This window comes from Phocoena phocoena, chromosome 3, assembly GCF_963924675.1.
Source record: "Phocoena phocoena chromosome 3, mPhoPho1.1, whole genome shotgun sequence".
Lineage (NCBI taxonomy): Eukaryota > Metazoa > Chordata > Mammalia > Artiodactyla > Phocoenidae > Phocoena > Phocoena phocoena.
This window is the reverse complement of record NC_089221.1, coordinates 26,666,371-26,679,959: the sequence shown is the minus strand read 5'-3', so window position 1 is coordinate 26,679,959 and position 13,589 is coordinate 26,666,371. Positions and strand designations below refer to the sequence as shown.

The 13,589-nt window shown below is 42.1% G+C and overlaps 1 protein-coding gene across 1 annotated transcript in view; it reads right to left on the bottom strand.

The window, feature by feature from the left end:
* Positions 1-647: 647 nt before the first annotated feature.
* The window catches only part of PDZD2 (PDZ domain containing 2), a 237,287-nt gene continuing 224,345 nt past the window's right edge, over positions 648-13,589 (bottom strand). Inside the window, exons 20-24 of the mRNA XM_065873632.1 lie at positions 13,203-13,320; positions 10,225-10,326; positions 8,168-8,438; positions 6,354-6,488; positions 648-829 (exon numbers count right to left, since the gene is read on the bottom strand). Of these exons, the coding sequence (XP_065729704.1) occupies positions 648-829; positions 6,354-6,488; positions 8,168-8,438; positions 10,225-10,326; positions 13,203-13,320 (808 nt within the window). The remainder of the gene's footprint in view (positions 830-6,353; positions 6,489-8,167; positions 8,439-10,224; positions 10,327-13,202; positions 13,321-13,589) is intronic.

Genomic DNA, 13,589 nt, shown 5'->3' with positions numbered 1-13,589 from the left:
TAAAAATACCACTTTCTGTATTTTGCTTTTTCGTTTTTGGATAATTCCTGAGCTCAGTCTAACCATTAGGTCATAATTGATTTTCTTTTTTCAAGTCTCATTTTCTTTTCAGGATAACATACAGACCCTACCGCTCCTTCCACTGAATGTGCCTAAAAGCATTCTGTCATTTACTTACTTACTTACAAACTTATATAAAACTATAGTCCTTTTTAGTTGTGACACTTGTGTTGCCCCTCAGACTTCGTTAGCCTCCCTACTTGCCAGGATTGAGTGTGTTGGGAGAGGTGGCTAGAAGGATGCGGAGGTCTCACTAAATGTTTCAAGTGAAGAAGGGCATGCCGCATCTTGTGTCCCCATCAGGAAACATAGAAGGTATCAGGGGACAGGCAGTGGAACAGAGTGAACCCTCCTGGCCTAGGTGATCCAGGCAGAAGGTTTCTGAGTTCAGCTCCATTGCTGCTGCTTCATGTGTAAGTAAAAAACTGGAGAGTTGTTTGTTTTATCGTCCTTGCCACACCAGTGCTTCTGTGTTGTTTCAGGAACCCATTGTTTAAAGAAGTCATTCTGATTTGCTAAAGAAAGAAGGGAACTGAGAAAAGGAGATTCTGATTAATAAAAAAATGTAACAAGCGCAGTTAGTGTCACTACCAGTGCTTGTTGCATGAAGAATTCCTGTGCTTTCTAATTACTAACTGCACAGGTCCCTCTGGGACAGACTTCATAATATTCCAGGCATCGAAGTGCATGAGCCCAACCAGGGATTTCCCGTTAATGGCAAGAATTTCATCTCCAGCTTCTATTGTTCCAGCTTGCTCAGCTGCGCCACCTGAGAGAATAAATACAGAATAATAGTTTGGTACTTTCGTAATATCCAGAATAAATTGCAGGTAACTGAAAAACTTAAGTGAGAAATATCTCTAAACCACGTGCCTATATTCTTCGGAGAGGGAAATTTTCTTTAAACAAGACGCACAAAGCAAATACCCAAAAAAAGAAATTCGACTACATAAAAAATTCAAATCTGTAACCCCTCTTTCCCCGAAACATAAGCAACTGACTACGGGAAGATATTTTCATTGTATTTAGTCAACAAATAAAATGAAACATTAGGGTTAATATCTAGCCAAGCTAAAGAACTCCAAATCAATAAAGAACACACACACCAAAAAAATCCAAATGACCAATAAAGCAAGTTCAACTTCTACTTGTTAACAAGTATAGTCTGATACATCCACATGCTGAGAATGTGATTACCTGCTCAGCAATGACTGTGGAGATTACTTAAATTATCACACAAAATTTAACAGATTTCTACACTACAGCTCTGGGTATGTTAGAGCAAGATTATGAGCTTTGGAAAAAAACACAAGTTTACGCCCTTTTCTATTTACTTTCTTCCACATGCACATCTAAAACAATCGTATTGAAGAAATGTACACTGGCCGTGCAGGCATCTTTTCATCTTACGGAAGAAAGGACATTAAAAGAGAAAAATTCCCAAGTTTGAAAATAATTTCTTCAATTAGATCTCAAAACACTGAGGAGATAAATCTACTTCTATCTAAATTCCCGAAAATCACTGTTAAATATTATTTGATATCAATACACATGTAATTATAGTTGATTATAAAGATTGACAAAATAAAAAAATAGAGCTGGAAGAAAGTGAGTTCAAATGCAACCCACTCAAGGACAAAAACATTTGATGTTGTTAATGACAGAGGCAGATGCTGTCATCGGAAAAGAGGTGAGCCTTCACCGTTACCAGTCCTACAGTGGGAGCAGAGAGACTGATTTAGTCCCTGTCATTGCTTTCTCAAGATACACATTTTTGAAAGTACCAAAGCACTGTTGTCTGACATGCCCAGTTATACTGCGTTAGCATATTTCCCGTTCTAGGAGTATTACCTAAAGGCCTCAAGCAGATTATGTGAAACGAAAAGAATTTTCTGAGTGTTCATCTGGGTCTGAGGACGTGGGCTCCCAACCAACCCAAACAGGAGGCTGTGAGTTAGGGGAAAGCACGTTGAATACCTGCAGGCAGTCAGACTGGCTTGGGCTTAAGTATGCGACTTCAAGCAAGTTACAGGTTTCCCGAAACCTCAGTTTTCTCATCTGCAAAATGGTGTTAGCCTGTCTCGTTCCCTCACTAGGTTATTACAGGGATCTAATGAGATGAAGCAGATGAAAGTCCTTGATGAACCACTCAGTACTGTTCAGACCATAGGTAGTGCCAACTTTTGGACTTCTTATACACGAGAGAAATAAACTTTTCTTTAAACCATTGTTATTTTGGGTTTTCTATTACATGGGGGCCAAGGAGAATCCTAACTAATTTGATCAGGCTATGTCTCCCTCCATTTATTGAGGTTTTAAGAAAAATTTAGAACACTTTTATCTTTTTTCCAAAAAGGTCTTGCATAGTTTTCCTGTGACACACTCTTAGGTTCCTTACGGTCGTCACTGTGAATTGGTATCATACAGTACTGAATCTGCGTTTAGCCTTTTTTCCCCCGTTCAGCCCTGTTTTTGAACTGGTCCCGGTTAATGGATATAGCTCTAACTTGCTTCTTGAATTGCTATATAGTTTTCCCTTTTATGGATGTGATACATTTTACTCATCATTTTGCTACAGATAGAAATTTAAACTGTTTTATAGCTTCCATTTTAGACAAGCACTGCCAAATTCTTCCCCAGAGAGAGGAACCATTGTTTATACTTCTGCCAGAAAGTATGAGTGTTCTTTCCCTACATCTCGCCAACACATCATATTATGAGATTTCTTATTTATGGCCAACCTGATTTTAAAAAGATGATTCCTAACAGTTATAATTTTCACCCAATAACTAATATAAGTTTGAGTGACCTTCCCTATATTTCTTGACCATTTAGGTTTTAACTTTTTCTATTCATTTCCTTTACCCAGATTTTCTCTTTATTTAGTATTTTTCTTTTTTTCTCAGCCATGCTGTGTGGCTTGTGGGATCTTAGTTCACTGACCAGGGATTGAACCCGTGCCCCCTGCAGTAGAAGCGTGGAGCCCTAACCACTGGACCACCAGGGAAGTCCCATGTATTTTTCTTACTGAATTATAGTTCTTTATATATCCTGGAATTAGCCTTTTGTTGATTAAATACATTGTAAATATCTTCTAGTCAGTCACTTCGATTTTATGTTTATGATATAATTTTTTGCCATACAGAAGTTAAACATTTTACATATGTGTTCTTTCACAATGTGTTTTTGTGAAATTTTTTGCCATATAGAAGTTAAACATTTTACATATATATATATATATATATATTCTTTCATGATGTGTATTGTGTTATAGGATCCTCCCTATATGGTTTTAAAATAATGGTTATTGCTGATATATAGGAAATTCTATTGATTTTTTTTTTTTTTTTGTATGTTGATTGTGAATTCAGCGATCTTGGTGAGCTATTTATATTGGCTTCACATTTGATTCTCTTAGATTTTTTCAGTCAGGAAGAACATAGAATTTGCCAATAATGATGACTTGTACTCCTATATTTCCAATCTTTATACCTCTTATCTTTTTCTTGTCTTATTGTATTAACTGATATTCTTGGTAAAATGTTGAATACAAAAACATCTTAAAAGCTGCCCAAACATAGTAAAAAAAAAATAAAAAAACATTTTAAAGTGTTAAAAATTTTTTTTAAAAAGCAGCCCAGATATTAGTAGTGACACTGTTCTACCTGGATGGCTGCCGCTTCACAGGTTTACGATTGTCTACTGCATTTTTCATCAGTAAAATCCCTGACCTTCCAGATAGCTTTAGGGAAATATATTTAATTCACTTATTATTCAAAGAATTTTTTTGTATTAGATTGATGCAAGAAATTGAAGATTGCTATACTGCTTTTGGTGTTTGAGCTAAAAGGCACAGGAAACCAAGATAAACAGAAAACCTGTACCTGTACTTGAACTTGTAAGTATGACATAAAGTAAGATGATGAAATCGTTGGGCAGAGCTCTAAGCCTTTACAAAGAAAGTAGATTTACCAGTCTCCAAAAAGAGTGAAGGGGAGGGATCTGTATAATATTCAGAAAGCCTTGGATGCCTTTTCCGAAGAGTAAATCTGCAGGCCTGCACACAAGGGCACTGGAAATGCTCCTCTGTGGAACAGGTGCTTCTCTGTAGCAATTCTTCCTCTCTATCCATTTATATAGTTTCATGGATTTCTAGCCAGATGCTAGAGACAAAGACGAGGAAGTTACCCAGGACATTGTCCTTGCTCTGCTGGAAGGAGATCTGGGGGATGCTTATCTCCCTTGGGGCTGCTTCTCCACTTCAGTGCTGCAGATTCCATGGGATTCCGGGCCTGGCCTCCCAGTCTCCACCTGGGCTGCTGCCTTAGCCACCTTCAGTTTCTGGTTTGTTTCTTTGGCTCACAGGCCAGAAAATCCTTTTTAAGCTGTGAGCTTCTTGGCCTGCAGAGGCTGCGTGTCCTCTGACTGATCGCAGTGGCGGTGACTCCGGCACCTTTCACTGTGTGTCCTAGACACCTCCATCTTGCTGTCGTAGGCTCAGTCCTCTGAAGGTTATTCTGTTTCCCGGCATTCATGCTGCCAGTCTGATTGTACTGCCTTGTGAGCAAGCTGCACATTGTCTGTGTGCTTTTTAAGTTCTTTATATTTTGAAACTTGATTGTGATACATCAAGGTTTGGGTTTCTATAAAATTCATCCTGTTTTGCACTTGATGAGAATTTTCAGCCTGAATACTCCTATTGTTTCTCAATAGTCATGACTTCTCCAAATTGTTCCTTTCTCGCTTTTTTTTTTTTCTTTCTTTTTCTGGCACTCCTCAGTATGTCCTCCTCATTGCTCATCACCCTTTTGTAATTTTTATCTCTCTTTTCCCTTGTGCTGCAGTTTTTATGGTTTCTTCTTTCTTGATTTTTATAAATTCTCTCTTTGTAAGGATTTAGTATACTTTTTAATTCTATTTATTAATTTAAAAATATATTTGACTGCCTTTTTGCCAATGGGCTTCTCTGTGTGTGTCTGTTTTAACATATCTGCCTGTTTCTTTTGAATACCCTCTTGTTTCATGGCTAATATTCCTGCCTTAATTTTTTAATGGACTTTCTTGTTTACTGTGTCTGTTGGCAATTTCCTCATGTACTTTGTACACTTTGTTTTAGAGCTCTTAAGAGTGCTCTTATAGTCAGACAGTTTCATGCTTGCCTTAACTTGGCTTTCTGTGTTCTACTGCTGTCCAGTTAACATGTATAGGGTTTTCCCTTTACCCTGGTACCGTGAGTCTAGATATCACACACAGCAGAGGCCTGGCTCCTGATTTGTGCCTGTCCTCTGCTTGCCCCAGGGATCGTGAGCAAACAGCCTGTTTCTGGCTGCCACCCATTTACAGTTAGTTAGAGTGTGTGCTAGACTGGAAGAAAGTAGATGGGAGCCGTAGATATCATTGGACTAGTTGGCAGATACGAAATCTCTTTATACACTTGAATAATTCATTTTATGATATTGGACAGTTCCCAAAAATCTCCTCAGCTGAATTATATTAACAATATCAGTATATATGTATATGTTTTAATACTAACAATATTATAAACATATATTGAATATATGAAACAATATTATAGCATAATAAAATATTACATATAATAGGATAATCAGCATGTATGTATATATATAAATATATCATTAGTATAATATAATTGCTCAGCTTAGGGACCTGAAGAGATAATTTTGAGAACGGCCCAAGATCATAAAATGCATTATTTAAGTTCATGAAGAGACCTCATATCTACCAACTATTTCAGTGATATCTACTGCTCCCATATTACTTTCTTGAAATCCAGTATTTGCAATTTTAAGTGAATATGACCTTGACCAATGTTAAGTACCCCTGACTGGCAATTCTGATGGCATTACTTAGCTTGCTGTGTTCACATCCATAACAGCTAATCGTAAGTAAGAACACGAAGACAGGAGCATGGAGTTAGGGGATACAGCACTGAGGTTGGGGGCAGTCTCTGGAGCCTGGGTTCAAGCCTGATTCTGCCACTTAATCTGTGTGACCTTAGGTGCCTGCATAACTCCCCTTGGCTCAGTTTCTTCTCTTGTAAGACAGGGATGATAGTAACAGTACCCATCCTATAGAACTGTCATGTGGATGACATGAGTTAAAACGTGTAAAATGCTCACAACAGAGCTGACACACAGTAAACCCTGTATGTCACAGAGCATTAAACACATTTCAGAATTTTTAAAACAAATTTGATTTCCAAATGGAAGGCACTGACATACACAGAGTGAAAACTGGTACTAGGCAGCAGATTGGGGTTTCTAAAACATTACCTTTGTACACTCTTTTAATGAACAGGGGCCCATCTCCAGACATAGACGATTTCCCTCCATCCAGACTCAGTCCCAGCCCAGCCGAGGTCTTCAGCACTTCAACACACAGAGCCTCGTGTGCACCTGTGCTTCTCCCTGCAGCGACAGTGTTCGTAAGGGTGATGATGACAGGGAACCGCAGCCCCTCCTGCCCGGTGCCCCCAAGTGTGTTCCCCCGGCACCCTCGAGTCCTGTCTACCTTGAAGTGGTGATAACGACATCTGAGACCAACTTTAGGGTTGCTCTCCCAAATCTAGAGCTGTGTTCCTGCTGTCCCTTGCCCCCCTAAGCACTTCCTGCAAGCACAGAGAAGGCATTTATGCCCAAGCAGAAATCCCCAGAAGCCAAACTGCCCTTGTCAACCCCAGATAGTCGGTGCACATCTCAGTGAAGACCGAAGTCGCGCTTGGGGAATCAGATTTGATTTCCTGCCAACCTTGGCAGCCGACGACAGCAGAGCATCACAGCCTGGTACTGACAACCTGCAACACCCAAATGCCAGGCCTCACACGAGACATGGAGCTTCCTTCCTTCCCCTTCTGCTCCTGTGAGGGGTACCCCTGCCTCTGGCTGGCTGTCTGCATCACACACTAGATGCCTTCATTGCCATCTCCTGGCTCCACTGTGGAGAGAGCGTTTCCTTGGTGATGCCTGCTTCATAGCAACCAGCCTGTGCCTACTTTGTGTGCTAGTGTGGAGAGGCTGGGCTGGGGTCTATCTTGGGCGTCTGAGTAGGGATTGTAAACTTGCCTTTTGTTTCCCTTACTTGCTTGCTATACCAGTGAACAATGTCTGAGTCGAGTGGAAAGGGCACTTAATTGCTTGGGAGGCAGGGGAAGGACCACAAACAGATTAAACTGTCCACTTGGGGTTGAGGCCAAGCCAGAATCACTGCCTTTGAATGGGGAACCTTAAGAAGACATGGATGCTGGTCCCCCCATCCCACCACCCACACCCCTCAGAGTTTGACTTAATTGAGCTGGGGGATTTCCTGGGGATCAGGATTTTTAAAAGCTTCCCAGGTGCCTCTAACATCAAGCCTACTGCACCAAGCCCCAAGTGGGCTGCTTTCAGTGCATGTTAAGGCATAATTGCGTAGGCTCTGCTAGAGCCCCGGGCAGGGGGATCTCAAGGAATAGAAATATGAAGAAATAAGTTTAAGCCCCGAATGTGCTTTGCAATCTGATAACTTTGTAGAGGTTGGTTCAAGGCCAGATGCCCTGAAGGTGCCACAGGAACACTTAATGATATCAGTTTCGGGACAGTCTTCCATATCTGAGTTCCTGAGCCTTAAAAACTCTGAAAGCTGTTAGGACTAAGTGCCCAGTGGTTTCCTTTGACAGGTTACGTTTCCAGGATCCCACCGAAAATACACCAAACAGGGAATTCCCTGGCGGTGCTGTGGTTAAGACTCAGCGCTTTCACTGCCAGGGCCTGGGTTCAACCCCTGGTCGGGGAACTAAGATCCCACAAGCCGCGTGGCCCCCCCAAAAAAAAGAGAAGAAAAAAGAAACAAAACCACCAAACAGTTGAGACAGTGCAAGGGCAAAGGTGAGCATGACAAGGTCTGGTAAATAAGGTATTTCCCTGTACTGGGAAGGGCTTTAGCTTTCTAGAAGAATGAGAGCAAGACGACGGAGCAGAGGGAAGACTGAGAACACCCCCAACACTCGTGGACGCATCTGGACAAGAGGAGTTTCTCATTTGTTCCGTGGAATCAGTGCCATTCTCAGCAAAGTCATTACAAATAGCTCAGGCCCCTGCTGGTACCTTACCTGTTCCAGGCTCCAGGGGGCTGGGCTTTCTGGACAGCAAGCCCTTCCCATTGGCCATGGGAGGCTCCTGCCTGATGGAGGGCCTGGGCCGGTCACTCCCTTTCTTGATGACCACGAGGACATCTCTGTACAGCTGTGCCTGGTGCAGAACCCTCAGGACATCCCCGTGGGCTAAGCCAGCCAATGAGGCGCCGTTGACTGACAGAAGGAAATCCCCTCGGCTCATGGTCCCTTCCTGAGAAGCTGCCCCCTGAGAAAACACCCTGTGGATCTGGGACAGGAGAGGACAAAAGCCAAGTTCATTTATGACCTCCAGTAAAAGCAAAAGGGCAAATTTGTAGTAAAGGAACTATCTAATGGCAAGTTTTCTAAATCATACACACACTTGGTTTATCAAAAACATTCCGTGTGGCCTTCCCTGGTGGCGCACTGGTTGAGAGTCTGCCTGCCGATGCAGGGGACGCGGGTTCGTGCCCCGGTCTGGGAAGATCCCACATGCCACAGAGTCGCTGGGCCCATGAGCCATGGCCGCTGAGCCTGTGCGTCCGGAGCCTGTGCTCCGCAACGGGAGAGGCCACAACAGTGAGAGGCCCGCGTACCGCAAAAAAACAAAACATTCCATGTGAGGAATGGGATTAAAAATGTCAGTACCAGCACCTCAACACATTTTTACTCTATTCTTGCTAGCATCTCAAATGTGTCTGGCACTCCACGGGGCCATAAGAGTAGAAAGATGAACAGGACCTGGTTTCATCCAAGGAAGGTGGCCTCCCTAGTGATTTCAAAGGCCTTTGAGTGATATAAAATTTTAAGGTTTTGATCTTGAGAAAGAAGTGATTTATAAGCAAATGCAAGTTTTGGTCCGTACTAATGTCCTTCCAATGCTTAAACCAATAAAATGTTTAGTTGAATATGAGGATATAGGCAACTGTGTTTATATGTATCATCATCTTAAAGGTCACTCGCTATGTGTTAAAAGTGAGTCTCTTAATGCAAATCAAAACTACAATGAGGTATCACCTCACACCTGTCAGAATGGCCATCATCAAAAAATCTACAAACAATAAATGCTGGAGAGGGTGTGGAGAAAAGGGAACCCTCTTGCACTGTTGGTGGGAATGCAAATTGATACAGCCACTATGGAGAACAGTATGGAGGTTCCTTAAAGAACTAAAAGTAGAATTACCATACGACTGAGCAGTCCCACTACTGGGCATGTATCCTGAGAAAACCATAATTCAAAACGAGTCACGTACCACAATGTTCATTGCAGCTCTATTTACAATAGCCAGGACGTGGAAGCAACCTAAGTGTCCATCAGCAGATGAATGGATAAAGAAGATGTGGCACATATATACAATGGAATATTACTCAGCCATAAAAAGAAACGAAATTGAGTCATTTGTAGTGAGGTGGATGGACCTAGGGTGCGTCATACAGAGTGAATTAAGTCAGAAAGAAAATCAAATACCATATGCTAACACATATATATGGAATCTAAAAAAAAAAGGTCATGAAGAACCTAGGGGCAGGACAGGAATAAAGATGTAGACCTACTAGAAAATGGACTTGAGGACACGGGGAGGGGGAAGGGTAAGCTGGGATGAAGTGAGAGAGTAGCATGGACATATATACACTACCAAATGTAAAATAAATAGCTAGTGGGAAACAGCCACATAGCACAGGGACATCAGCTCGGTGCTTTGTGACCACCTAGAGGGGTGGGATAGGGAGAGTGGGAGAGAGATGCAAGAGGGAGGAGATATGGGGATATATGTATATGCATAGCTGATTCACTTTGTTATAAAGCAGAAACTAACACACCATTGTAAAGCAATTATACTCCAATAAAGATGTTAAAAAAAAAAACACACTGTGTCTCTTTGTCAATGATAACGTTATGTACTAGTTTTTTCCCCACTTTTCTATTTTTGTTTTGGTGGCAGGGAACAGACACCAGCATTCTTTGAACCCACTGACATGAATTCTGTCCTGATCAAATTCTGAGGCTGCTTCAGGAGTGACTCTTCCGACAGCATCTCGACATTGTCACTTACCACAATTGATTTTGGCTCCACATCTGTCCCTCCTGTCACACTGAATCCCAGACCTGAGCCTTCTTTTTTATTCAAGACTATGAAGTAAATATCTTCTTTATTCTAGTGAAAAGAAACAAACAAGTATATTCCTTGGGCCAGAGTAAGGAAGTTCTGATGTCAATCCTCCCACAGTATTGCAGAGCTTGTCACCACTAACCCCAGTGGTTCCTTAGGCACTTCCACAAAATACTGGAAGCAGAGGGGGCATCATGAATATCCTGCATTCCTCCTGGGTGGTGCTTATGTGGGGTTTTGAGGGTCCATCCTGTAGCTCTAGAACCACCAAGAAGGTCATATGAACCAGGACAGTGGCAGGGACACGGGACACTTTAGAAGTCATTCTCGGCACCAGACTGTGTGTTCCCAAATCTGATCATAGCACATAATCCAATCATGAAGGGACTTCTTTACAATTTTCTAAGTCTACAATTGAGCAAAGCCCATGTTGTCAGCAGGAGAGAGAAGTATAGGTGCCAAGAGACAGGACAAGAGCACATTGAGGCCGTAAGTTTTACGTCCCCCCTTCCACCATGTTCAGCTTATTGGATTTTCGGTGCAATTAATGAACTGGTAGTCATAAAACACAAAGTATGCTGAAAAATAGACAGTACATTAAAACAATTTGTCAACTTACATTGAGACTAGAACATTCTTAGTAAGTAACAAAAGACTGTCCTGTGTTCCAAGCATCAGTCAAAAGATTTAACTAAATGCTTAAAAAGATTTTAGAATTTAAAAAAATCAGCTGGGCTAATTATTCTGAATTTGGACTTCCTTCACACACCTGCTAGATAAGATTCAGCCTCATTTTAAAGACCTGCATTGCTAGGTTTCCCATGAAGTGATTTATAATCCATCAATTCAAGGTGTTCTCAGACATGGTGATAGAAAAAGAATCTAATAATAACCCTCCAGGATTGCTCTGACAGAGAAAGTGAAAATGTTGGAAGAGAAAACCACCTCTGTATTGTGCTGGGGAAATAAACCAATATTTAAAATAAACAACGTTTAGTCCTATTAAGTCCTAAAGAGTAATCCCAAGTATTTCACACCTCTAAAGAAGTTCACTCAAACCAAAGCTCCATGTGCTAACACTAGAATATCCTGCAGAACTTTGGGGGGCTGGGATTTTGACTTCATGGGCAAGTCCAAGTATATACATGCTCAGACACTGTTCACTGGAGAGAAGAATGATGACTACGCTTTCTCACAAAAACAGGAATATGTGGTCTGGGAAATGATCTCTCTGTAGCTTCTGGGAAGTTTGATGCTGAAAGAAATACTTCTCAGATATTTAAATGCCTTATTGGAGCAAAGACAGTATTTGAAAATGAGACTCTACTGCATTCTAGGACATATCACCAAAATTCTAATTTATTCAAATCCTTTTTCCAGTTGTGTTTGAGGATACAAGTCTGCTAGAGGCTGATTGCTAGGGCAAGTGTTGCCTCTTTGAGAAACTTAATTAGCACAGCATCAGGGAAGCTAGAAGCACCTCAAGAGCTCTCCAAGGTTTGGGCGTGTTGAAGTCAGAAGACCAGGGCTGTTTCCTGACTCTCTAATCTCTCACAGCACCTCCAGAGGTCACAGGAAGTCACTGTGTGCAGGGCCATTTTCAACACCTACAGACCATACTCTTTGGAAAAAAGCAAGGCAGGAAAGTTCTGAAGATGGCAGAGAGAGGAGATCTCTACTCACAGCTCCTCTCTGACATTAACTGAAGACAATAAGAAAAACAGATAAAAGAAAGCTGCATTCTGATCAAAGTAGGAATAATCTTCAACACCTGCTGGTGGTGAATATGGAACCAGGCTGAGGGGGTGAGGGAGGCCCAGAAGATGACCGCAGGGTGGCGCTCAGCGCCCTGTGCACACAAAAAGTCTCCGCTTTGTCTGTGGTCCCTGACAGTGTGCCTCTCCCTTGTGAGGCTGATTGAGACTTTTTGGTTTTCACCTCATGTCTAACACTGTAAAATGTCTGGAGCAAAGAGCCTGGCAAAGTGTGAACCCACTGAGCCACCTTGACTCAAAATCCCAGAGTAAGGTTTTCACGCTTTGTAACAGAAGGAGGAAGGGAGAGAATGTAACAGTCCCTTGTCCTGAAAGTAAAAAACGCAGTATGTCTCAAGGTGTTTCCTAACTTCACGGACCCAAACCAGGGGCCGAGAATCCAAAGGCAGTGGAAGCTAAAAGGAACTGGTCTCTATTCCATCCCATCTCCTCTCCATTCTGGTTCATCCCTTATTAGATGCCAATGTCACAGCCCTTCTGGATAATATTAGAATTTCTGGAACAGTGTTCTCGGGTGATATCTGTGACCCAGGTACATTACCACTCAAGAAAAACTGTTCATGTTTGCTTTTCTTCTCTGGACAGAAAATATTCATATATTAGGGTTCAAATCTCAGTGAACAGTTCTGAGAAATTAATGTGCTTCAGGGTTAGATGTGGACCGTGGTTTCTTTTGTTGTTGTTTACTGTCACATCCAATTTACTGAAAAATTTTACTTGTGATGACTAGTCAGCTTCTTTGAAGCTCTTACACTTAGGGCTGGGGTAGGGCTACACAGCCGTTAAGTCTCATTTCCCCAGCAGGTGGCTCCCTTGACAGGTAGTTTACGTCCAGTTAGGTGGACAAAGGTACTTGGTACTTGTGCCCTTCCCTGACAGTTCCAGGATGCCTCGTCCTATCCGGAGGACTCACTGCAGACAAACTCCAGGTGCGGGGGGTGGGTAGGGAAGATGGTAACTCGCTGCTGGGAAATTAAAACACCAATCTGGCACCTAAAAATTCAAGACAAGCAAGCTACAGGCAAGTGAGACAGAAGTCAGGCTGAGCTGTAGGACTCGCTACACGGCCCTCTGAGCCCGTGGCACACGCCTGAGCACCGAGGTGGCAGCGGTCCCCTCTTCCTGTGTTTTCTGTATTTCACTCACCTCTGATTGTGCTTTCGCTTCCTGAATGAGAGCTAGGACAGTAGATTTTGACCCCGCTGATGACAGAACAGGCTGCAGTCTTTGCTGATCCCCCGCTGAGACCAGGAGTTGATGCAAACTAAATAATACATATTTGAAGAACATTACAGAAAAAAGCAGTTTCTCCATTTTGCTAGGATGCATTTAGAATGATCTTTCTACCACATTGCAGGTATTTTCTGATTTTCACCCTCTCTTTCGGTCGTAACTCCCACTCCAAACTGCTTGAAGAATTCTGAATGTTGAACAGGAATTTCATTCACTGCTGATAGCAGTGGGAATTCCTATGGATTTTGGGATCCCTCCAAGATGTTAGGAGACCAATGCCAGAGTTTAACAGATAATTTC